Here is a 23,278-nt window from a genome sequence, read left to right as displayed (position 1 = left end):
TGACTATTCAAATACCTTGTTAGTCCAAGTTCATTGCAGTCAGTATAATTCCCCCAAGATATTACTATTTTACAGTAAAATAATTTACATTTACTATTATTAAGTTAAACCGAAAATAATTATTAAATTGGACAAAAAAAATATTTGTTTAATTTAATATTTTTTATGACACGAATTTTTATTTAGCCGAATTTTATTTAGCTAAATAAATAATTTAGAATTATATATATACTTAATAAAATTCAGCTAAATAGAAATTCGTTTAATGTAATTTTTTATTTTAATTAATATAATTAATAAATAATTTCTTTTTTTCTATTTATTTAGTCGAATTTTGTATATGAAATAAAAATTGAGTGACTAATTGATTTTTTTTTGAGAAAAGTTTGCTGTTCTCCAAGGATTGAACTAGGATATTATCTTATCATCATATATATTTAGGAGGGAGTGCGACGTCCTCTCCCCCAACTCTCACTCTCTCTCTAGAGACTGCACGCGTTCAAAACTATACCTGCGAACCCAATACAATACTGAATTTAATGTTCTATCTCCTAGTAACTCCCGCAATTTCTCTCTCAACTAAAGTGGGAATTCTCTCTCTCTCTCTCTCTCTCTCTCTCGCTTATATTCTCTACTGAGAGCTTTTGGGAAAGAGGACTTTTGCCTCTTCGACTCATGTTAATTTACCTATATAATATATATATATATATAACATATTTTAATACCGTCAAGCATATTAGGAAGTCACAGTGCGCCTTTTAATATCCGGTACATGAGAGGAGCTTTAGCTTCATTAACTCGAGTTTTGCGAAATTACCATATATTATCATTAATTTTGAATGTAATGCAATTATACAAAAATGTTAAACAAATACATTAATGGAAATATTTATTATTATACAAAAGATATAATTATGTATGGAACTGGTTTCTCTATTATAGACTATATATATAATTTCCGAGGTTGTGTTAAATTTGAACCGCAAAGCTTTGTGCACGTCATGCAATAACAAATCCTAATCAACAAGCCACCTTTGAAATTTCCCATTTGACATATCAACAACGTAATGCAACTACTGTGTGTTCAGTGGAAAACTGGACATATTTCAAAGTTGAAAACAGTTTAAACTTTCTGCAGAAAATCAAAGCTGCGTCTGAAATATCGGCTTATAATTTTACCGAGTTCATAACTTTAACGGCTTTTGTCTTAAAATTCTAAGAAATCGTATATGAACACAATTTCTTTAATCCCTCAATCTAATACAAGTCAATTGTTTTGAAAACTTTAATTTCTATATTGTATGATAAAATTAAATAACTATTATCGATTTTGACCAATGAAAATATAAAAATTGCCGACATAGTAATCTACCTTACCAACTGATGGTGATTTTTTATATTTTTATTTTTCAAAATATTTTAACATCTATCGGTAAGGTGAAATAACCATAATACAGTATATTTAATTCAAATTTTTTTTTTGTTTCAAGTAAATATTTATTTGATAATATAATTGAATATCTGATTATTTGAATCAAATAAATTAATTTTTTTCAGTGTAGAGAATTCAAAAAGAAGGCTAAGATTTTAATTTAAAAATAATTGAAAAATATCATAAATATTATTCTATTTATTTTATCACAAATATTATTTATGATAAACATTCAAAAAATTTAATCTTAAGATATTTCAATTATTTTGATATATCATATTTTTGTATATACGTAAAATATGTAAAATATAATATATATATATATATATGAAACTTGTATATCGACTTCATGACATTTCAATTACTTAAAAATACATTTATATATCACAGAATCAAGATTTTATATTTTTAAAAGCTATTTCAGAATATTTCAATTCAAAGACCTTTATAGAAAATTCGGAAGATAAAATATGTGACGCGTGAAAATTCCCCAAATTCCATATATCTATATTTGCAGGAATCTCCTTTTGACAGAAATGCATAAATATATTATATAACCAAAGCGTTTCAACTAATTTTAATTTTTAAATATAATCTAATTGTCATTTCATTTTGATGATGTCAAGATATTTTATTTTTAATAAACCAATCAGTCATTTTGAATAACTATTGCATATCTACAATGAAAAAATAATCGGTTACTTGTCAATTATCAAATAAATATTTACTTGAACCAAATAATTTTTGAAATCAAATAATTGAATTAAATAAACTGTATTTGAAAGAAATACCATTTTATTGGCTTAAATAATAATAATTATTTGTTAAAAATAAATATTTATTTGATAGAAGTCAAATAACCGATTCATTGAACCAAATAAATTTTTTTTTTCAATGTAGCTAATAATTATTTGGCACTGCTTTGGAAGAAATTTTTGAACCTCGTTTTCCAAATCAAAAAAATTTAAACCTTTTGCTTTTTAATTTAAAAACAAAAACAAAACGAGAATTTACATTGAAAATGAAATTTCAAAAAAAAAAATCTATATTTCTCTACACACCTAAAGTGATACAAATGCTATTCGAGAAGCCTAAAACTGCAAAATTGAAATTTATATATATATATCATCCATCTGGATGAAATTAAATTGCACATAAATATTTATAGAATCTTTCGCATTTTGTGTGAAAATATATATCAAAAAAGCAAAAATGCAACTGTAAAAAAAGTAAATCACACTATATATATATGAGCCTGTTTGGAATTAGATGAATGATGTCGAGTCGACACGGAATACATATGACTGAACGACTATAGCAGAAACGGCAGGCTGGTACTACTAGTGCTTTCAACATGCGTTATACTATACTGCAGAGAATAAAGGTTGAAGGAGGACAAGGAATTCTCATATCCTGCTATATATATATATATATTCCGTTGACTCGCTTTCTGCATCAAAAGTTCCGCTTGTGTTCTACAACGTTTTAGAACTTTCATTTATTTCAGCTTTACGAGCTATGTATGAAACAAAAAAAAAAAAAAAAACTTTTAAATTAACAATATACAATAGGTTGACGCTTCATCAAAAGGAACTATTTTTCAAAATCATTTTCACCAATTTGTCATGTAATTTGTCATACTTGACACTAAACTAATATAAAGTGGGTTGTATATATACTTTCTCCAATATATTTTCATTTTGATAGATTACTTCACCACTTGATCAAAATTCATTAATCCAAATTTTCCATTTGTCCCCAATTTATTCTTATTATCATTTATTGGAAAATTTTCTTTTAGTTCGGACTTTTCTTTGCCCAAACATTTTATTTGTCCGAAATTTCGAGACGCATAAAAACTGTCCAAAATTAATTTTATTAAAATTTTTATTGAATAGAATTAATTAAGATTTTTATTAGATCGAATTTTCTTTTAGACGAATTTATATTTATTTGAATTTTTATTTAACAGAATTAAATAAATTTTTATTAGGTAGAATTTTATTGCACAGAAAATATTTTTAGTAAAAAATTACCGATACAGAAATCTACATTACCGACTGATAGTAAAACAGTTTCATTAAAAAAATCAAAATATAAAAATTACCGACATATAAATCTACCATAACGACTGATGGTAAAACAGTTTTTTTGAAAAATGAAAATATAAAAAATTACCGACACAGAAATCTACTATACCGACTGATGGTAACACAGTTTTTTAAATGAAAATATAAAAAATTACCGACACAGAAATCTACCTTACCGACTGATGGTAAAATTTTTAAAGAGGAATTCTAGAAATTTTTATCATCAGTCGGTAAGGTAGATTTCTGTGTCGGTAATTTTTTATATTTTCACTTTTCAAAAAAAACTGTTTTACCAGCAGTCGGTAAGGTAGATTTCTGTGTCGGTAATTTTTTTAAGAATAAATATTCAAATTCAATAAAAATCCTACTAAATGATTAATATTGTTGAATTTTTTTTTTTTAATTAAAATATTTAGACAAATTATTCTAAAATGAAAATTTCCCTGTTACAGATAACTGATGGCAATGCAAAAACGGAGGTGAGCAATAGAAAGGAAACGGGAGTATTTTGCGGTGAATCAGAACAACCACAAACATTTATATCGGAGACAAGTTTCGTTAAAGTTCTCTTCCACACGGACAATTTCACCGATCAAACTTATTTTAGTTTCGATTCACGTGCAGAACAACAATTTGAGGTTTATTTACGTTATGGACAACATCCTGAACTTTATCCAAATCGTCGCGGTGAAGTTGTTGCCGGTAGTTATTGTGAGAGAATATTTAAAGATTGCCGCCTACAAACATGTTATGTACAAAGTCCAGCATATCCTGGTATTTATCCACGTGCACTACACTGTAAATATAAATTAAATACAAGAGTGCCATTCATTAAACTTTATATTGAAAATGAAGAATTTAATATTGATGGTCAACGTTGTGAGAATATAATGACATGTCCAATGAGGCCAATATCATCAGGATCGGAACATTGTCCCTATGATTATATACGTGTTTACGATGGACAAGATGAGAATTCACAAGTTATTGGTACATTTTGTGGTATGGGTAAATTTCCCTATAGTATAATTGGTACAAGTATGGATCTTTATGTGGAATTTGTCTCCTCGCCAGCTGGACCATTATTAAATACTGGATTTCATTTTAACGTTGGCAATTGGCCAGGTCAGGTGGAAAGTACCGGTGTTAAGAATGGAAGTTGTGATTGGTTGTTGAACAGTGAATCATTGAAGAAGGGGGAAGAGGGGATATTTTTATCGGTTGCACATTGGTATCCACCGCACACTAGTTGCACATATCTCTTAAAAGGAAGACCTGGTGAAATTGTACGACTTTATTTTCCAAGTTTTCGAGTTAATCGTATTGAATCGCCAATACAACCATATGATGGTGATTGTGGTGAGAGTTTAACATTATATGATGCTGATTGGCCTGACGATGCAAGAATTATTAAAACATTTTGTGATACATTTAGTAAACCAATGGAGAAACATGATTTTGTCTCAAGTAGCAATGCATTGTTTGTACGTTTTGAAAGTAAAACGGGAAGTTATTCGGGTAGTTCGCTTTATTATTGGGCGCATTATGATTTTTTTAATGACACGAAATTTGGTGAACCTGTGGCAAATACAGAATGTGATGAGACATTTGCAGCGTGGAAATTTCAAAGTGGACGTTTACGTTCGCCATTGAATACAATGGTTTTTAAACGTGCCAGTGATCCGGCATTGGATGTGACTTGTACGTATAGTTTTATCACTGATAAAAGATTATTTGCAAGAGTTATATTGACGGTGGAGTCGGTGTCATTTAAGGATCATCCTTATGCGCAATGTGGTCATTGTTGGGATAGTAGGGCTGATAAAGTGATTATTAGAGAGCCATCATCGGACACGGTGAAGGGACATTGTTTATGTCGATTGAGCAGTGGTAATCCACCGTTGAGAATTGTTTCAAGGGGCGAAAGATTGGATTTGAAATTAATTATCGATGGCGCTCATACGGCGAGTTATTTTAAACAAACGGCACCACTTTTTGAGGCGAGATATGAATTTGCCCATAGTCCACTGTGTGGTCCGGCGATATTACCCGCCACAACTGATGGCGAAATTGAATTTCCTCATTATGAGGCTTTGGGCTATGTGACACCGCCAAGATCAATAAAATGCATTTGGGAATTGAAAGTGAGTCCGGAGAGGGATCTTTTTTTGCATTTTGATAAGACCAAATTTGGTTCACGATCGTGTGAGGATGGAAAAATTGAGATTATTTTGCCGGGATCGACGGATTCATTTTTCAGTATATGCGGTGAGAATGTGAGTCAGGCGAAGGAGGTGCCAATATTGTCGGCGGCACAACTTTTATCATTGGACTCGGGACGAGAATCGGGAATAGTGATTCAATTCACTGGATCGATGGCATTGACGCGCGCTGAGTTTAAGATCACTTGGACGGAATTGTATCATTTGTCACGTGATGGAACTGGAGCATTGAATACACAAAGACTTGAGGAATGTGGATTTCAATGTCCGGGAGATGCGGGTTGTATACCAAATCGTCTTCTATGCAATGGAGTTATTAATTGTCCATTGCCAAAATTACCAACGGGTGTATTCAATATGAGTATGCTTGAGCCGGATGATGAATCAATTGAGACATGCGGTGGACCGATTGGTGGCAATGGTAGTAGTGTTGGGCCTGCTGGATGGGCTGGCGCTGGATTGGGTGCTGGTTTGGCTGTTTTGTTTGGCCTCGTGTGTCTGATTACTGTTTGTCGAGTTTGTCGACGAAGAAGTCGATCAAGGGACATTCACGTGCCCTATTAATAATGTGCCATTCACAATAATAATAATATTCAGGTTGTCTACTATTTTTCCTGGATCAAATTTACTGGAATTTACATTTTTTCTCATTCTTATTTATTACCATTTAAATATGTTAAAGAATTATTTAGTTTCATAAATTTTCATTAAATAGAATTTTTATTTCAACAAATTTTCATTTAGCAGGAATCAAATCAAATTTCTGTTAATAATAAATTCAATTGCATAAATTTATTTATTATAAAAACAGTAAATTTTCAGGTAAAGAGATATCCAATTCAATTAAAATTATAATTATATTTTATGAAAATCAACATTATAAATTTCTTTATTCTAATAATTTGGATTAGAAAGATTTTCTATAATTTAATTTAGATAAATTTGACGATGAATGAATGAATCGATCATTTTAATGATCATTTTGATTAAGGATTTGAGAAATAAAGCGCCGGATAATATTGGCCAGAGATAATCTTGTTAATTTTAGATTTTAATAACATCAGGATTGACCGCGTGAGATAATTATTATTATAAATGGACATATTTTGTTATCCTGGTGTTGATTGAGCGAACTGTTCTAAGTTCTCAGGGGGAGTATATAGTCAATGGTGAGAATCTAGTTTAAGTAGAGAAATAATATAAAAGATGATTAAAAAAAAAAGTCAAAACTATAGGTTACAATATATATTATATGTATAATTAAGTTGTATTGTAACTTATATATGGCTGAATGAGTTTAAAAAGAAAAAAGTATCCAATCTATAGAGATACTGATGAGATTGGTTTCGGAAATATTGTAACTGAATAGGAATCCGATAACATTAGTCGACTTTCTATTCACTCTCTTATTATGACTGCTTTGAACGTCTGGTCTCCAAGTCCGGATCTCACTTGTTAGTTACAATCTAATTAGTATTAGCAGAGAAACTTGGAAGATATCTCTGCTTTCAAAGGAGGAGAGAGAGAGAGAAAGAGAGAGAGATTCTCTTAACGAGATTTCTCTTATTTACAAATGATAAAACATGAAACATATTTGTAATAATTATCAAAATCGAGACTTATTTTGAATATTAAAAAAAAACACTGCCGCAATTCAGTCTGACGATTTGTTCGATTTTCCACCTCATTTTTTTTTTGGAAATTATTTTCTCTCGCGGATTTTGAAATTAAGGTTAACCTGCGATAGTCACTGATTAAAAAAAAAATTGATAAAAATATTTGGAATAATTTTGAGACTATCGTACGTAAACTATCTTAAGACAACTTTGCAAATTTGTCAAAATTGCCGAAAAGTTCCAGAATATATTATGCAAAATAATATATATATATATATATATATAAAATATCACTGCCCCTCTTGTCTTCGTAATACTAAAGACTCAGTAAAGTACTGTACAGATACTCGTTCGAGACACTTCCAGTCTCTCTTGTGAACAAAGAGCGAAGAAGCTTTTGTTTGTAAGAGAGTAGATTCTAGGGAGACTGGATCTCTCTTCTCTCAAGTAATCCATATAGATTATGATTTGAGGAGGAACTTCCGTTGTTTGACAGCTTCGAGCCCTAGAGGTGTTTTAATAATATTATATAATATTTCCACGATAAACAAAAACAATTTTTATTTCTATTAAATCATTTTAACAATTCTTTAATAATTTTTTTTTTTAAATTATTTTCTTTTTTATAATTATTCGTGAAATTTTATGATAATTTGAAAAACAAATTTGTATTTGTAACAAAAATATAAAGGAAGTTTCTCCTCTCAAAATAAGTAATTTTATCTTTAAAACATAACGGACTCTTAAAAACATCAACTTGAAAACTTTTGCCTGAGCTGACTGACCATGTTTTACGATCAGGTTTTGTCATAAATATTGGAACTCTAGTTCTCTCAGTGCTAGCCTCGTAAAATCCGAAAAAAAGTTATTTTAAATTTCTAATCAGTTTCATAAAATAAAAATTGTCTAAATCCACTTTTTCTTCGTGTAAAAAATATTTCAGTTTTGAAATTTAAAAAAAAAAGAAAGAAAAAAAATATTCTTATATTTAAATTAATCTTGATTATAACATTCAATAGTTTTTCTCTAGTTTTAGTAAATTGAAGATTTCAATTTTAAAAAATCGGATTGATAGTAAATAACAAATTTATTAAATTTTATTAAGAAAAGAAAAACAAAAATTCTTAACGATAATGTAGCGAAATATTAAATATTTCCACTTGAAAGAAATTTTTGGAGAAAATCGAGCGATTTCATTTGTCGACGAATAAAGGAGAAAAAGATTCAAAGTCTGACTTTTGCAGTTCCAACAAAAGGAGCCGCGCGCGGTGACATTAAAGGGGGAAAAGAAGAAGAAGAAAAAAAAAAGGAAAAGAGATCCTCGATGAATCACAGAACACAAAAAGTTATCTGAAAGCTGAGATTATTTCTCTAAAACTTGAAACGATCAAAAGATCGAATACGCTTAGAGAATGTGGTCTTTTTGAAAGCAATAAGACACTCTCATATCTCTGTTTCCTTTTCCAGGGTGGTTATTTAATTCATTGAAAGTATAAAGTTGCACTTGAGAAACTTTCAACTTATCAATATCATGATTTTTTACTCGAGTTTATCAATTTAAAAAAAAACTTTCTGTTGAACTTCTCTCTCTCTCTTTCTCTCTTTCTTTCTCGAGAGAAGTTACGAAAGAGGATTAAATTAACCCTCGAGAAATTTTAATCTAATACTTTGAATTTAAAAAAAAAAAAAAAAAAAGTTTTCCATTTTTTACTATCCCGAGTTTATAAATTACCGAGAGAATTTTGTTTCATCTCTTCATTTTGTAAACTGCGGAATCGTTAAAACTTTACTGGACAAGTCTTTGATGGGGGAAAATAGAATCACAGAATATCAAATATCTGGTCCGGTGAAATGAATGATTTGATTTAAATTTTACAGGCGCATTGTAACGTGAATGGTTTACAAGAAATCTAATTAAGAAATCGTTTAAAAACTCAAGAAACTTTAGTTTTATTTTTTGTTACTTATTCTCTCGGAAGATTTTATTACTTTTTAAAGTGAAAATTTAATCTAAAATTTATTAGAAACATTATTGGAATAATAAAAAAAGTGTAATCAAAATTGTTTTAAAACTATTTCTTCGTTTTTTTTTTTTTGTGAAAAAAAAGAAATTTGTAAACAGGTGTTGAAAATAAATTTGAAAAAAAAAAGATGAAACAGCTGTTACAAAATTATGGATGGCATATGCAAAGTTTAGAACATATACCAAACACGACATTGAGATAGAAAAGCGGATATTAGATTAGCAAAATGCCTTTCCCTTCAAGTAAAATTTGATCGATAGATTATAATTTCTCGAAGAAGGTATTCTCGATAAATCAGTTGATTTATTGATATTTGTAAGAAAAAAAAAGTTTATAAAACCGAAATAGACTTTGAATATTTCCCTTAAAATGAAATGCTCAACTTTTTCTTAAAATATTTCTTTCATGAGTTTAAATTTAAAAAAAAAATCTCATTTGAATGTAAATTTAAATTTTATTTTAAATTTAAATACAGTAATTTAATTGTAAAAATTAAAAACTCAAAAGAATTAATGAAATTAAAATTTCTAATTTAATTAAAATAATTTATAAATAATCAAATATTATCATTAAATGAATATTAAATTCATATAGTCAATATTAATTCATTTCCATCAGAGAAATATGTATATGCAACTTCACTTTCATTTAAATTTATTACAAAGACAAAGTAATTAGAAAAAAAAGCTGTTAATTAATTATGATAAAAGTGAGAAAACAAAGGATCTAGTGCATTTATTTCTCAGAGAGATTCTTTCATTATTATTATTATTATTATTATTATTATTTAATATATTTTATCATACCTCGTTGTCTTTTTTTTTATATCTGCAATCATGGAAAGTGGATGAAATGCGCTTCTGTAACAAACAAAAACAGAGAAGTTAATGAAAAATTTAATTAAAATTTAATTTCCTTTTTATTTATAAAAATAAGAATTAAATAGTTGTTGAAAAATAAAATAAGAAATTATATATAAGAAGAAATATTTTTTAAAATTATAAATTTCTGGATTATCGCGGACGGAAGAAAACTATGAGGATGCGCAAAATGATATGAGAACAAAGTAATCGAATTTTTTGTATGCTGTACAAGATTTGCGTTATGAATATGTATTTCCGGCAAAACCAGTTTCCTGACTATATGTATAGTAAATTCGAGTCTGAAAAAGCAGAAGTTTCATTAAAATGAGAGGCAAAAAAAAAAAAAAAAAAAATGTTAAATTCGTTGATGTTTCACAAAAGAGAAATGTGCAGAAAAAAAGTCGTTTTCAATGTTAATTAATATCTTTACTACTCATATATTTTAAATTGATTAACAAAAAAAAACTATTTATAATATATATAATATAATTTTGTATATAAACGTTAAAGCATATAAAAAATCTTTGTTCTAATCACGATAAATTGTTAAAAAAAAAAATTAATTTTCCAATATGTTTCGGATTTCCAATTATATATTAACAAAAGTAATTAATAAATTTGTTTATAAAATTTATTAATTGAATTTATTAATTTAATTTATAGAAATTAAATTAATAAATCAATAAAATTTACTAATTTTGGAGGTGGCAACAAAATTGTGTGTGTATATTAAAAATTGAAAAACAAAAAAGAAAACGATTAACAGAATGATACAATTTTTTCTGGAGTATAATGATAGAGAAAAAATACTCTCTTGTATCATGGTTTGTAAATAGCTCGTGTTTAATTAGATGTAGTAAAACATTGTTAGCAATCATATAAAAATCGACATAAAAAAAAAAACAAGGTAATTGTACACGCAGATATTTAAACTTCACAATATTAAATATACAATTACATCGAACAAATTGTACACACCTGGTATTAAATTACCTTGTATTTATAATTGTAATGATGATCATTATATTTTTTACTAATAAAGACTATGCTCGTCAGTGAAGACAAACAATTTTTTTATATATATATATTTTTTTTTTATAAATAAATTCTCATCTATTCCTTTTTTATTTTGCAAATATTTCCCATCCTTTACAATATTTCTATCAAAATAAATATTAAAAAAAAATATATTAAAATATTAATATTCAATTGTAAAAACGATTAATTTATTAATATTAAAAAATTGAATTTGCAAGAAAATTTAATTATTGAAATGATTAGTCGTTTTTATCATATTACATTCTTTTAATGAACTTTTAAATGAGGATTAATAGAAAATGGTTTCCACAGGGTAACTAAGCTCTTGATCTCCTTTGTTCAAATGCTCTTATAAATCCGAAGCATTGCCTCGTGGCTAGCAATTTCTTTTAAGTTGCAAATTAAAGCATTAACCTTTCTTTTTCGTTTTTTTTTCTTATATATATATATTTTCTGCAAAGTCCAATTTAACGTTATACAACCATTCGTGAAAGCTGAAAGGATACGTATTGGAATTTCCAGATTATATATTTTTTTGCATAGCTATTTATTTTTTAAATTATAAAAAAATATTCAATATTCAAGGAAAATAAAATATAAATAATAATATAAATTATTATCATATAAAAATAAAATTTATGTTTATAAAAAAAATGTAATTTTTCGGATATAATTTAAAAAGTTAACTGTACCGTTAAAGTGTCAATTTATAATAAAATAACTAATATCCATTTTAACATAACCGAAACAAGAACGTGAGAAGAACAGAGAGAATATCTAAGTAGATAAAACTATTTCTCGGTCAGACGTACCTTGGCTGACAATAACGACTTCTTACTACTAGACAAGAATAAATTTCAATCATTCATTTTACTGATATAAATAAAGAAAAAAAAAATTAATTAAAAATTTATTCTATTTTCATTTAAACCGAATATTTTTCATTATTTAATAAATCGTTTATTATATGAAAAACTAAATATTATTCAAATAATATAATAACCTTAAAATAATAATAATAATAATAAATAATAATAACAATCTTCCAATAATAATAAATAGTAATAATAATACCTAATAAATAATAGTAATTAAGAATAAAAACAGTGCATACCTGTTTAAACTTTAAATGTCAAACATAACCTCACTATCATTGAAAGACGCATTTGTGCCAAAATTGCAAAAAAATTCACCATCAGACGCAAATTCCAAGTTTCGAAGAGCAATTATTAATAAGTGGTCCTTTAACTCAAGTTATTATTACGTCAGAAAATCTGGATGATTACCATTAAATTCAGGCAGTAATGTAGCTTCCGCTTCTCTACTTGAATGAACTTCAACATGGATTCAGAACTTGCAAATATATAGTACACTTCCTTTGATAACTGTATATATAGAACTATATGAAATAACATAATTTACGAAAAGCATATATATCTGATAATATAATTCCATCTAAATTGTCAATATGTAATTTGAAGAAATTAACAACTCATTAAAACTTTTGTGTACGCAGAAAAAAAAAAACTTCTAGCAGACAACGACTTCCGGTATCCCTGAAACTATGCAAAAATTCAACATCAAAAACCGGATATCAATGCATAATCGAAAGTGAAACGTCATTCTTTGTGTGATTTACGCAGCAATAAAAAAGAAAATAATAATAATAATAATAATAATATGCTGGAATTAGTCAATGAAATTAGAAAACTAGTGATATATGATCCAGTTTGCATTGACAATGTTGTCTTTCGAATTTACACACGTGCTACTGTTTTATTTTTGACACTTTGTTCAGCACTTCTTACATTTAAAACCTATTTTGGCAATCCAATTAACTGCTTTAGAACTGAGAATTCAAATATACGTAAGTACTTTGTTTATATAAATAATATCTATGTTTGCTTAGAAAATATTTCCTTTTATTTACAATTTAGTTTTTAGGGAACTAATATTTTTTTTTTTAAATTCTTTATTAACTTGGTTGTATTACTTTATTTTTTGCAGAAATATTGGATTTCTTTTTTTTTTTTTTTTTTTTTGTACTAATATCGAGCTAACGAGCAGTGAAGTTATATAGCGACTCATTTCTTGGAATAAAGAGTCATTAGATCTTCGTCGCAAAAGCACGATTCCGCTCGATTAAATTCGTTTTCCCTGCTGTGATTTCTTGACGCGAGCGATCTACGTAATATTTCTGCCCGCCGGCCCTGCCCCCAAAATTATATTTCAAGTCATTCCATACGAACGTAACTAAACGTTTTCCGATAATCGAAAATGGCCTTCTTCTTGCTTACTTTTTTTCTTTCATTCCAGGCTTTATATTTATTTTTATTTTTAAATTACGTCTAAAGGGTCCAATTAAAAAAAGAAAAAAAAAAAATCTTATTTTTTATTCTACTCTCTTTAGTATAGAGTTGAGAGTTTATGGGAGGGGATAAAAAAGGAAAATATCCTTGAGCGCGTTTGCAATTGAAAAGTGTCATCTCTCTCAAACTCAAGTTCTGTTGAGTACAAAGTGACTAAAAGCCACAGACTGCCTGAAGCACCAATGTCCAGGTATACTTGAACAAAGACAAAGGTGAATGTTTACCTTCAGAATTCTCTAAAGTGTCTTCGAATTTTATCAGAGAATTTTTTTTTTCTCTATAATATAAAAATTTATTTTCTTGTATTTGACTTAGAAAATCTTTTTTTTTTCATAAATTATATTTTAAAGGATATGTTATTTACTATTTTCTATTTTGTGAAATTGAAAAAAAAATCAACATTTTCATTCACGAGGGGAAAAAAAAAAAAATTATTTTTTCTCTACGTTTTGTGATATAACCGTATATAAATATAAAATATGTAAGAAAAGTTGCTCGTTTCACCTGCGAGCCATTTGACCGATAAGAGTGTTATAAAGTTTTCAATGGAGAAAAAGTAGAGCATAAAATAATCAACGTGTGTTCGAATATAAGGAACAAGCATCAGAACAAATTTTCCAACCCTGGAAAAGACGAAGGAAGATTACTCGAAGCTATTAAAAGTTATCGGCTTACTCTCCTCTCTCACTCTCAGCTTGCCTACCTTTTCTAACAGAAGTTCAATATTAAAGGAAGCCGTTAAGCTCGGGCTAAGTTCATTTTCTTAAAGATAGTTTTACAGTATCTTTCAAGGATCAAGACAAATGATCATTTTAATTTAAAAGAACTGTTATATACGAAAAATCAATGACGAAAATAATTAAATTATTTTTTTTTTTTCAACGATTTTATATGATTTTTATTAATTGTTGTCTTCAAATTGGAATTAATTGATTGAATTTTTTTTTCCCCCAACAGCAATAGAAGCGATAAATTCATTTTGTTGGGTTACAAGCACAGCTATAGTTGCTGAGAAAACACCAGGAATCAAAGGAATCGACAATGCTGGTTTGGGAATGCGTCCATCTCAAAATGAATCCGATTTGATTGAACAACAATATTACAAATGGGTTTGTAAACTTTTCACTTTAAAAAAAAAAGAAAATTTACATTTAAAAAAAAAAATTTAATTTATTGAAATTAATATTTATTGATTTATTAAATCACTTGGTTTTTTTTTCGAATAGGTTTGCTTATTCCTTGGACTACAAGCACTTATGTTTTACATACCTCGTGCCTTATGGATCGTTTGGGAACGAAATATTATGAGTTTTCTCGCAAAAGATTTAGCAACTCCTCTAGCACAGAATGTTTGGACTGAAGAAAAACGAAATCATCTCACTAATTATTTTTCTAATTCCTATATGAATTCGAATAATTTTTATGCTATTCGTTTCTTTGTTTGTGAATTACTCAATCTTTTAAATTCCGTAAGTCGAATTTATTCAATAAAAAGGTACTATTATAAATAACTAAAAATTAAACTTTTTTTGCTTTATTCCGCAGATAAGCCAAATTTACTTTCTTGATCTATTGCTAAATGGAAAATTTTCTCTACTTGGACCCGCTGCAGTGACATTTGCAACAGCATACGATACTAAAAAAATGATTGATCCTTTAAAACAAATTTTCCCATTGACTGGAAAATGCACACTAAACACCTACGGTCCCTCAGGAACAATTCAATATTACGATGCATTTTGCATTTTGTCACTCAATATTATAAATGAAAAGATATTTATTATTTTATGGTTTTGGTTAATTATTCTTTGTATTCTTGGCACAATTACCATAATCTACAGGTATTTTTTTTTTTTTTTTACTATAAATTTTATTTTATTTTATTAATTAATTATATAATAATTATTTATAAATACGTTTTTATAGACTCGTCATGTTTACGCATCCATGGGCAAGAATTTATTTATTGCAAGCACAAACTCGATTTCTTGAAAGGAAAAAAATCATAAATGTGGTAAGAGAACTTCCTTTCGGAGATTGGTTTATATTGTATCAACTTGCTGAGAATGTGAATCCCGTTGTATTCAGAGAACTTGTTGAACAATTGAATATAAAAATTACAAAAAATCCTAATGAATGTGCCTAATATGATAAATGTGAAAAAAGTATTGAAAATTTTGTACTTAATATTTTCTATTTTTATAAATAAAAAAAAAATGCATATCAATTTTTTAACTCTATAATTTTAATTTTTTTATAATTATAAATATTCAACCATTTTTTAATATATTGCAATAGAAAACAAGTTGTAAATTCAGATGTTCATTACATGAACATTTTACTTCCTCATTAAGATCAGCAAAAAAATTTGCTTCCTCGTGGAGAAAGCAAAATTTTATTGACAAAATATGAATTTTTGATTTTTTAACTTTCATTAATTCTTTAAATTTACCTCAAATGAATACTATATATATATATATATATCGATCGATTCGTCTTGACGTAAAGAATATGATTTTATTATATATAACCTTAAAATTTTCTATTTAAAAAGTTTTTCGATTAAAAAAAAATTTTGGAAAAAAACCATAAAATTTTTTTTTGGAGTATTTTTCAAAATCCTTCGGTCAGATTTGAGATATTAATATGATAAATGAGCCTACTAAATTTTATCTAAATCCATTAAAACCTGTTAAAGTTATCTTCTAAACAAAAAAGGATCACACACACACATACACGGAAAAAAATTAATTCAGTATATTTTACAAAACTGTGACGGAGTAGCGGATACAGCTCTTTACGAAACAGAGTTTTGTAAAATGTGATGGATATTTTCGGATAAAATACAGAAATTTCATTGTTTATACTGAGTATTTCTGAAGTTTATCCTGAATATTTAGTGACATTTTACGACACTCAGTTTCGTAAAGAGCTGTATCCGCTACTCCGTGATAGTTCTGTAAAATCTACTGATTTAATTCTTTCCGTGTACATCCGGACAATTGATCAGGATCTCATACAACATGTTTCTATAAAGAAAAAAATTTGTTTCCGCCACTTTGAAAAGTTTTATAAACGAAAGGACTAATAAGCTTCCTCCACGAGGAAGCAAGAAATTCAATTTTTCTTAGGCAGACGATTTTATTGCATATTCTTGCACAAAATACACCGAAAAGTGTAGAAAAAAATTGACACCCAGATCCGAGTAGAGGAAGACCCTTTTTATGATCAAAAACGCATCCAAAAGCATAAAAAAGTTGCCAAAAAAATTCAATTTTTCTTAGGCAGAAGATTTTATTGCATATTCTTGCACAAAATACACCGAAAAGTGTAGAAAAAAATTGACACCCAGATTCGAGTAGAGGAAGACCCTTTTTATGACCAAAAACGCATCCAAAAGCATAAAAAAGTTGCCAAAAAAATTCAATTTTTCTTAGGCAGAAGATTTTATTGCATATTCTTGCACAAAATACACCGAAAAGTGTAGAAAAAAATTGACACACAGATCCGAGTAGAGGAAAACCCATTTTTATGACCAAAAACACATCCAAAATCATAAAAAAGTTGCCAAAAAAATTCAATTTTTCTTAGGCAGAAGATTTTATTGCATATTCTTGCACAAAATACACCGAAAAGTGTAGAAAAAAATTGACACCCAGATCCGAGTAGAGAAAGACCCTTCTTATGATCAAAAATGCATCCAAAATCATAAAAAAGTTGCCAAAAAAATTCAATTTTTCTTAGGCAGAAGATTTTATTGCATATTCTTGCACAAAATACACCGAAAAGTGTAGAAAAAAATTAACACCCAGATCCGAGTAGAGGAAGACCCTTTTTATGACCAAAAACGCATCCAAAAGCATAAAAAAGTTGCCAAAAAAATTCAATTTTTCTTAGGCAGAAGATTTTATTGCATATTCTTGCACAAAATACACCGAAAAGTGTAGAAAAAAATTGACACCCAGATCCGAGTAGAGGAAGACCCTTTTTATGACCAAAAACGCATCCAAAAGCATAAAAAAGTTGCCAAAAAAATTCAATTTTTCTTAGGCAGAAGATTTTATTGCATATTCTTGCACAAAATACACCGAAAAGTGTAAAAAAAATTGACACCCAGATCCGAGTAGAGGAAAACCCTTTTTATGACCAAAAACACATCCAAAATCATAAAAAAGTTGCCAAAAAAATTCAATTTTTCTTAGGCAGAAGATTTTATTGCATATTCTTGCACAAAATACACCGAAAAGTGTAGAAAAAAATTGACACCCAGATCCGAGTAGAGGAAGACCCTTTTTATGACCAAAAACGCATCCAAAAGCATAAAAAAGTTGCCAAAAAAATTCAATTTTTCTTAGGCAGAAGATTTTATTGCATATTCTTGCACAAAATACACCGAAAAGTGTAGAAAAAAATTGACACCCAGATCCGAGTAGAGGAAAACCCTTTTTATGACCAAAAACGCATCCAAAAGCATAAAAAAGTTGCCAAAAAAATTCAATTTTTCTTAGGCAGAAGATTTTATTGCATATTCTTGCACAAAATACACCGAAAAGTGTAGAAAAAAATTGACACCAGATCCGAGTAGAGGAAAACCCATTTTTATGACCAAAAACACATCCAAAATCATAAAAAAGTTGCCAAAAAAATTCAATTTTTCTTAGGCAGAAGATTTTATTGCATATTCTTGCACAAAATACACCGAAAAGTGTAGAAAAAAATTGACACCCAGATCCGAGTAGAGGAAGACCCTTTTTATGACCAAAAACACATCCAAAAGCATAAAAAAGTTGCCAAAAAAATTCAATTTTTCTTAGGCAGAAGATTTTATTGCATATTCTTGCACAAAATACACCGAAAAGTGTAGAAAAAAATTGACACCCAGATCCGAGTAGAGGAAGACCCTTTTTATGACCAAAAACGCATCCAAAAGCATAAAAAAGTTGCCAAAAAAATTCAATTTTTCTTAGGCAGAAGATTTTATTGCATATTCTTGCACAAAATACACCAAAAAGTGTAGAAAAAAATTGACACCCAGATCCGAGTAGAGGAAGACCCTTTTTATGACCAAAAACGCATCCAAAAGCATAAAAAAGTTGCCAAAAAAATTCAATTTTTCTTAGGCAGAAGATTTTATTGCATATTCTTGCACAAAATACACCGAAAAGTGTAGAAAAAAATTGGCACCCAGATCCGAGTAGAGGAAGACCCTTTTTATGACCAAAAACGCATCCAAAATCATAAAAAAGTTGCCAAAAAAATTCAATTTTTCTTAGGCAGAAGATTTTATTGCATATTCTTGCACAAAATACACCGAAAAGTGTAGAAAAAAATTGACACCCAGATCCGAGTAGAGGAAGACCCTTTTTATGACCAAAAACACATCCAAAATCATAAAAAAGTTGCCAAAAAAATTCAATTTTTCTTAGGCAGAAGATTTTATTGCATATTCTTGCACAAAATACACCGAAAAGTGTAGAAAAAAATTGACACCCAGATCCGAGTAGAGGAAGACCCTCTTTATGACCAAAAACGCATCCAAAAGCATAAAAAAGTTGCCAAAAAAATTCAATTTTTCTTAGGCAGAAGATTTTATTGCATATTCTTGCACAAAATACACCGAAAAGTGTAGAAAAAAATTGGCACCCAGATCCGAGTAGAGGAAGACCCTTTTTATGACCAAAAACGCATCCAAAATCATAAAAAAGTTGCCAAAAAAATTCAATTTTTCTTAGGCAGAAGATTTTATTGCATATTCTTGCACAAAATACACCGAAAAGTGTAGAAAAAAATTGACACCCAGATCCGAGTAGAGGAAGACCCTTTTTATGACCAAAAACGCATCCAAAATCATAAAAAAGTTGCCAAAAAAATTCAATTTTTCTTAGGCAGAAGATTTTATTGCATATTCTTGCACAAAATACACCGAAAAGTGTAGAAAAAAATTGACACCCAGATCCGAGTAGAGGAAGACCCTTTTTATGACCAAAAACGCATCCAAAAGCATAAAAAAGTTGCCAAAAAAATTCAATTTTTCTTAGGCAGAAGATTTTATTGCATATTCTTGCACAAAATACACCGAAAAGTGTAGAAAAAAATTAACACCCAGATCCGAGTAGAGGAAGACCCTTTTTATGACGAAAAACGCAACCAAAAGCATAAAAAAGTTGCCAAAAAAATTCAATTTTTCTTAGGCAGAAGATTTTATTGCATATTCTTGCACAAAATACACCGAAAAGTGTAGAAAAAAATTAACACCCAGATCCGAGTAGAGGAAGACCCTTTTTATGACCAAAAACGCATCCAAAAGCATAAAAAAGTTGCCAAAAAAATTCAATTTTTCTTAGGCAGAAGATTTTATTGCATATTCTTGCACAAAATACACCGAAAAGAGTAGAAAAAAATTGACACCCAGATCCGAGTAGAGGAAGACCCTTTTTATGACCAAAAACGCATCCAAAATCATAAAAAAGTTGCCAAAAAAATTCAATTTTTCTTAGGCAGAAGATTTTATTGCATATTCTTGCACAAAATACACCGAAAAGTGTAGAAAAAAATTGACACCCAGATCCGAGTAGAGGAAGACCCTTTTTATGACCAAAAACGCATCCAAAAGCATAAAAAAGTTGCCAAAAAAATTCAATTTTTCTTAGGCAGAAGATTTTATTGCATATTCTTGCACAAAATACACCGAAAAGTGTAGAAAAAAATTGACACCCAGATCCGAGTAGAGGAAGACCCTTTTTATGACCAAAAACGCATCCAAAAGCATAAAAAAGTTGCCAAAAAAATTCAATTTTTCTTAGGCAGAAGATTTTATTGCATATTCTTGCACAAAATACACCGAAAAGTGTAGAAAAAAATTGACACCCAGATCCGAGTAGAGGAAGACCCTTTTTATGACCAAAAACGCATCCAAAAGCATAAAAAAGTTGCCAAAAAAATTCAATTTTTCTTAGGCAGAAGATTTTATTGCATATTCTTGCACAAAATACACCGAAAAGTGTAGAAAAAAATTGACACCCAGATCCGAGTAGAGGAAGACCCTTTTTATGACCAAAAACGCATCCAAAAGCATAAAAAAGTTGCCAAAAAAATTCAATTTTTCTTAGGCAGAAGATTTTATTGCATATTCTTGCACAAAATACACCGAAAAGTGTAGAAAAAAATTGACACCCAGATCCGAGTAGAGGAAGACCCTTTTTATGACCAAAAACGCATCCAAAAGCATAAAAAAGTTGCCAAAAAAATTCAATTTTTCTTAGGCAGAAGATTTTATTGCATATTCTTGCACAAAATACACCGAAAAGTGTAGAAAAAAATTGACACCCAGATCCGAGTAGAGGAAGACCCTTTTTATGACCAAAAACGCATCCAAAAGCATAAAAAAGTTGCCAAAAAAATTCAATTTTTCTTAGGCAGAAGATTTTATTGCATATTCTTGCACAAAATACACCGAAAAGTGTAGAAAAAAATTGACACCCAGATCCGAGTAGAGGAAGACCCTTTTTATGACCAAAAACGCATCCAAAAGCATAAAAAAGTTGCCAAAAAAATTCAATTTTTCTTAGGCAGAAGATTTTATTGCATATTCTTGCACAAAATACACCGAAAAGTGTAGAAAAAAATTGACACCCAGATCCGAGTAGAGGAAGACCCTTTTTATGACCAAAAACGCATCCAAAAGCATAAAAAAGTTGCCAAAAAAATTCAATTTTTCTTAGGCAGAAGATTTTATTGCATATTCTTGCACAAAATACACCGAAAAGTGTAGAAAAAAATTGACACCCAGATCCGAGTAGAGGAAGACCCTTTTTATGACCAAAAACGCATCCAAAAGCATAAAAAAGTTGCCAAAAAAATTCAATTTTTCTTAGGCAGAAGATTTTATTGCATATTCTTGCACAAAATACACCGAAAAGTGTAGAAAAAAATTGACACCCAGATCCGAGTAGAGGAAGACCCTTTTTATGACCAAAAACGCATCCAAAAGCATAAAAAAGTTGCCAAAAAAATTCAATTTTTCTTAGGCAGAAGATTTTATTGCATATTCTTGCACAAAATACACCGAAAAGTGTAGAAAAAAATTGACACCCAGATCCGAGTAGAGGAAGACCCTTTTTATGACCAAAAACGCATCCAAAAGCATAAAAAAGTTGCCAAAAAAATTCAATTTTTCTTAGGCAGAAGATTTTATTGCATATTCTTGCACAAAATACACCGAAAAGTGTAGAAAAAAATTGACACCCAGATCCGAGTAGAGGAAGACCCTTTTTATGACCAAAAACGCATCCAAAAGCATAAAAAAGTTGCCAAAAAAATTCAATTTTTCTTAGGCAGAAGATTTTATTGCATATTCTTGCACAAAATACACCGAAAAGTGTAGAAAAAAATTGACACCCAGATCCGAGTAGAGGAAGACCCTTTTTATGACCAAAAACGCATCCAAAATCATAAAAAAGTTGCCAAAAAAATTCAATTTTTCTTAGGCAGAAGATTTTATTGCATATTCTTGCACAAAATACACCGAAAAGTGTAGAAAAAAATTGACACCCAGATCCGAGTAGAGGAAGACCCTTTTTATGACCAAAAACGCATCCAAAAGCATAAAAAAGTTGCCAAAAAAATTCAATTTTTCTTAGGCAGAAGATTTTATTGCATATTCTTGCACAAAATACACCGAAAAGTGTAGAAAAAAATTGACACCCAGATCCGAGTAGAGGAAGACCCTTTTTATGACCAAAAACGCATCCAAAAGCATAAAAAAGTTGCCAAAAAAATTCAATTTTTCTTAGGCAGAAGATTTTATTGCATATTCTTGCACAAAATACACCGAAAAGTGTAGAAAAAAATTGACACCCAGATCCGAGTAGAGGAAGACCCTTTTTATGACCAAAAACGCATCCAAAAGCATAAAAAAGTTGCCAAAAAAATTCAATTTTTCTTAGGCAGAAGATTTTATTGCATATTCTTGCACAAAATACACCGAAAAGTGTAGAAAAAAATTGACACCCAGATCCGAGTAGAGGAAGACCCTTTTTATGACCAAAAACGCATCCAAAAGCATAAAAAAGTTGCCAAAAAAATTCAATTTTTCTTAGGCAGAAGATTTTATTGCATATTCTTGCACAAAATACACCGAAAAGTGTAGAAAAAAATTGACACCCAGATCCGAGTAGAGGAAGACCCTTTTTATGACCAAAAACGCATCCAAAAGCATAAAAAAGTTGCCAAAAAAATTCAATTTTTCTTAGGCAGAAGATTTTATTGCATATTCTTGCACAAAATACACCGAAAAGTGTAGAAAAAAATTGACACCCAGATCCGAGTAGAGGAAGACCCTTTTTATGACCAAAAACGCATCCAAAAGCATAAAAAAGTTGCCAAAAAAATTCAATTTTTCTTAGGCAGAAGATTTTATTGCATATTCTTGCACAAAATACACCGAAAAGTGTAGAAAAAAATTGACACCCAGATCCGAGTAGAGGAAGACCCTTTTTATGACCAAAAACGCATCCAAAAGCATAAAAAGGTTGCCAAAAAAATTCAATTTTTCTTAGGCAGAAGATTTTATTGCATATTCTTGCACAAAATACACCGAAAAGTGTAGAAAAAAATTGACACCCA

At 29.1% G+C, this 23,278-nt stretch overlaps 3 protein-coding genes across 6 annotated transcripts in view; 2 read left to right on the top strand and 1 right to left on the bottom strand.

Moving 5' to 3' along the window:
- The window catches only part of LOC127285485 (cubilin-like), an 80,493-nt gene extending 71,157 nt beyond the window's left edge, over positions 1 to 9,336 (top strand). For all 3 annotated transcript variants that reach the window (XM_051311529.1, XM_051311532.1, XM_051311530.1), the window contains one exon: positions 3,975 to 9,336. In XM_051311529.1, coding sequence (XP_051167486.1) covers positions 3,975 to 6,308 — 2,334 coding nt within the window. In that variant the 3' untranslated portion in view covers positions 6,309 to 9,336. The remainder of the gene's footprint in view (positions 1 to 3,974) is intronic.
- LOC127285487 (uncharacterized) overlaps positions 1 to 10,238 on the bottom strand; it is an 81,873-nt gene extending 71,635 nt beyond the window's left edge. For both annotated transcript variants that reach the window (XM_051311535.1, XM_051311534.1), the window contains exon 1: positions 10,191 to 10,238. In XM_051311535.1, the coding sequence (XP_051167492.1) occupies positions 10,191 to 10,222 (32 nt within the window). In that variant the 5' untranslated portion in view covers positions 10,223 to 10,238. The remainder of the gene's footprint in view (positions 1 to 10,190) is intronic.
- Positions 10,239 to 12,343: 2,105 nt separating this feature from the next.
- LOC127285443 (innexin inx2-like) lies at positions 12,344 to 15,881 on the top strand. Its single transcript, XM_051311457.1, has 5 exons — positions 12,344 to 13,152; positions 14,612 to 14,763; positions 14,881 to 15,123; positions 15,200 to 15,495; positions 15,581 to 15,881. The coding sequence occupies exons 1-5, from the start codon at positions 12,966 to 12,968 to the stop codon at positions 15,798 to 15,800; spliced, it is 1,098 nt and encodes a 365-aa protein (XP_051167414.1). The 5' UTR covers positions 12,344 to 12,965; the 3' UTR covers positions 15,801 to 15,881.
- Positions 15,882 to 23,278: the final 7,397 nt, after the last annotated feature.

Source organism: Leptopilina boulardi, unplaced genomic scaffold, assembly GCF_019393585.1.
Source record: "Leptopilina boulardi isolate dan_hultmark-lab unplaced genomic scaffold, ZJU_Lbou_2.1 LbouV2_333, whole genome shotgun sequence".
Taxonomy (NCBI): Eukaryota; Metazoa; Arthropoda; class Insecta; order Hymenoptera; family Figitidae; genus Leptopilina; species Leptopilina boulardi.
Note: the sequence above shows the minus strand (reverse complement) of the source record. Positions and strands in the feature narration are given on the sequence as shown.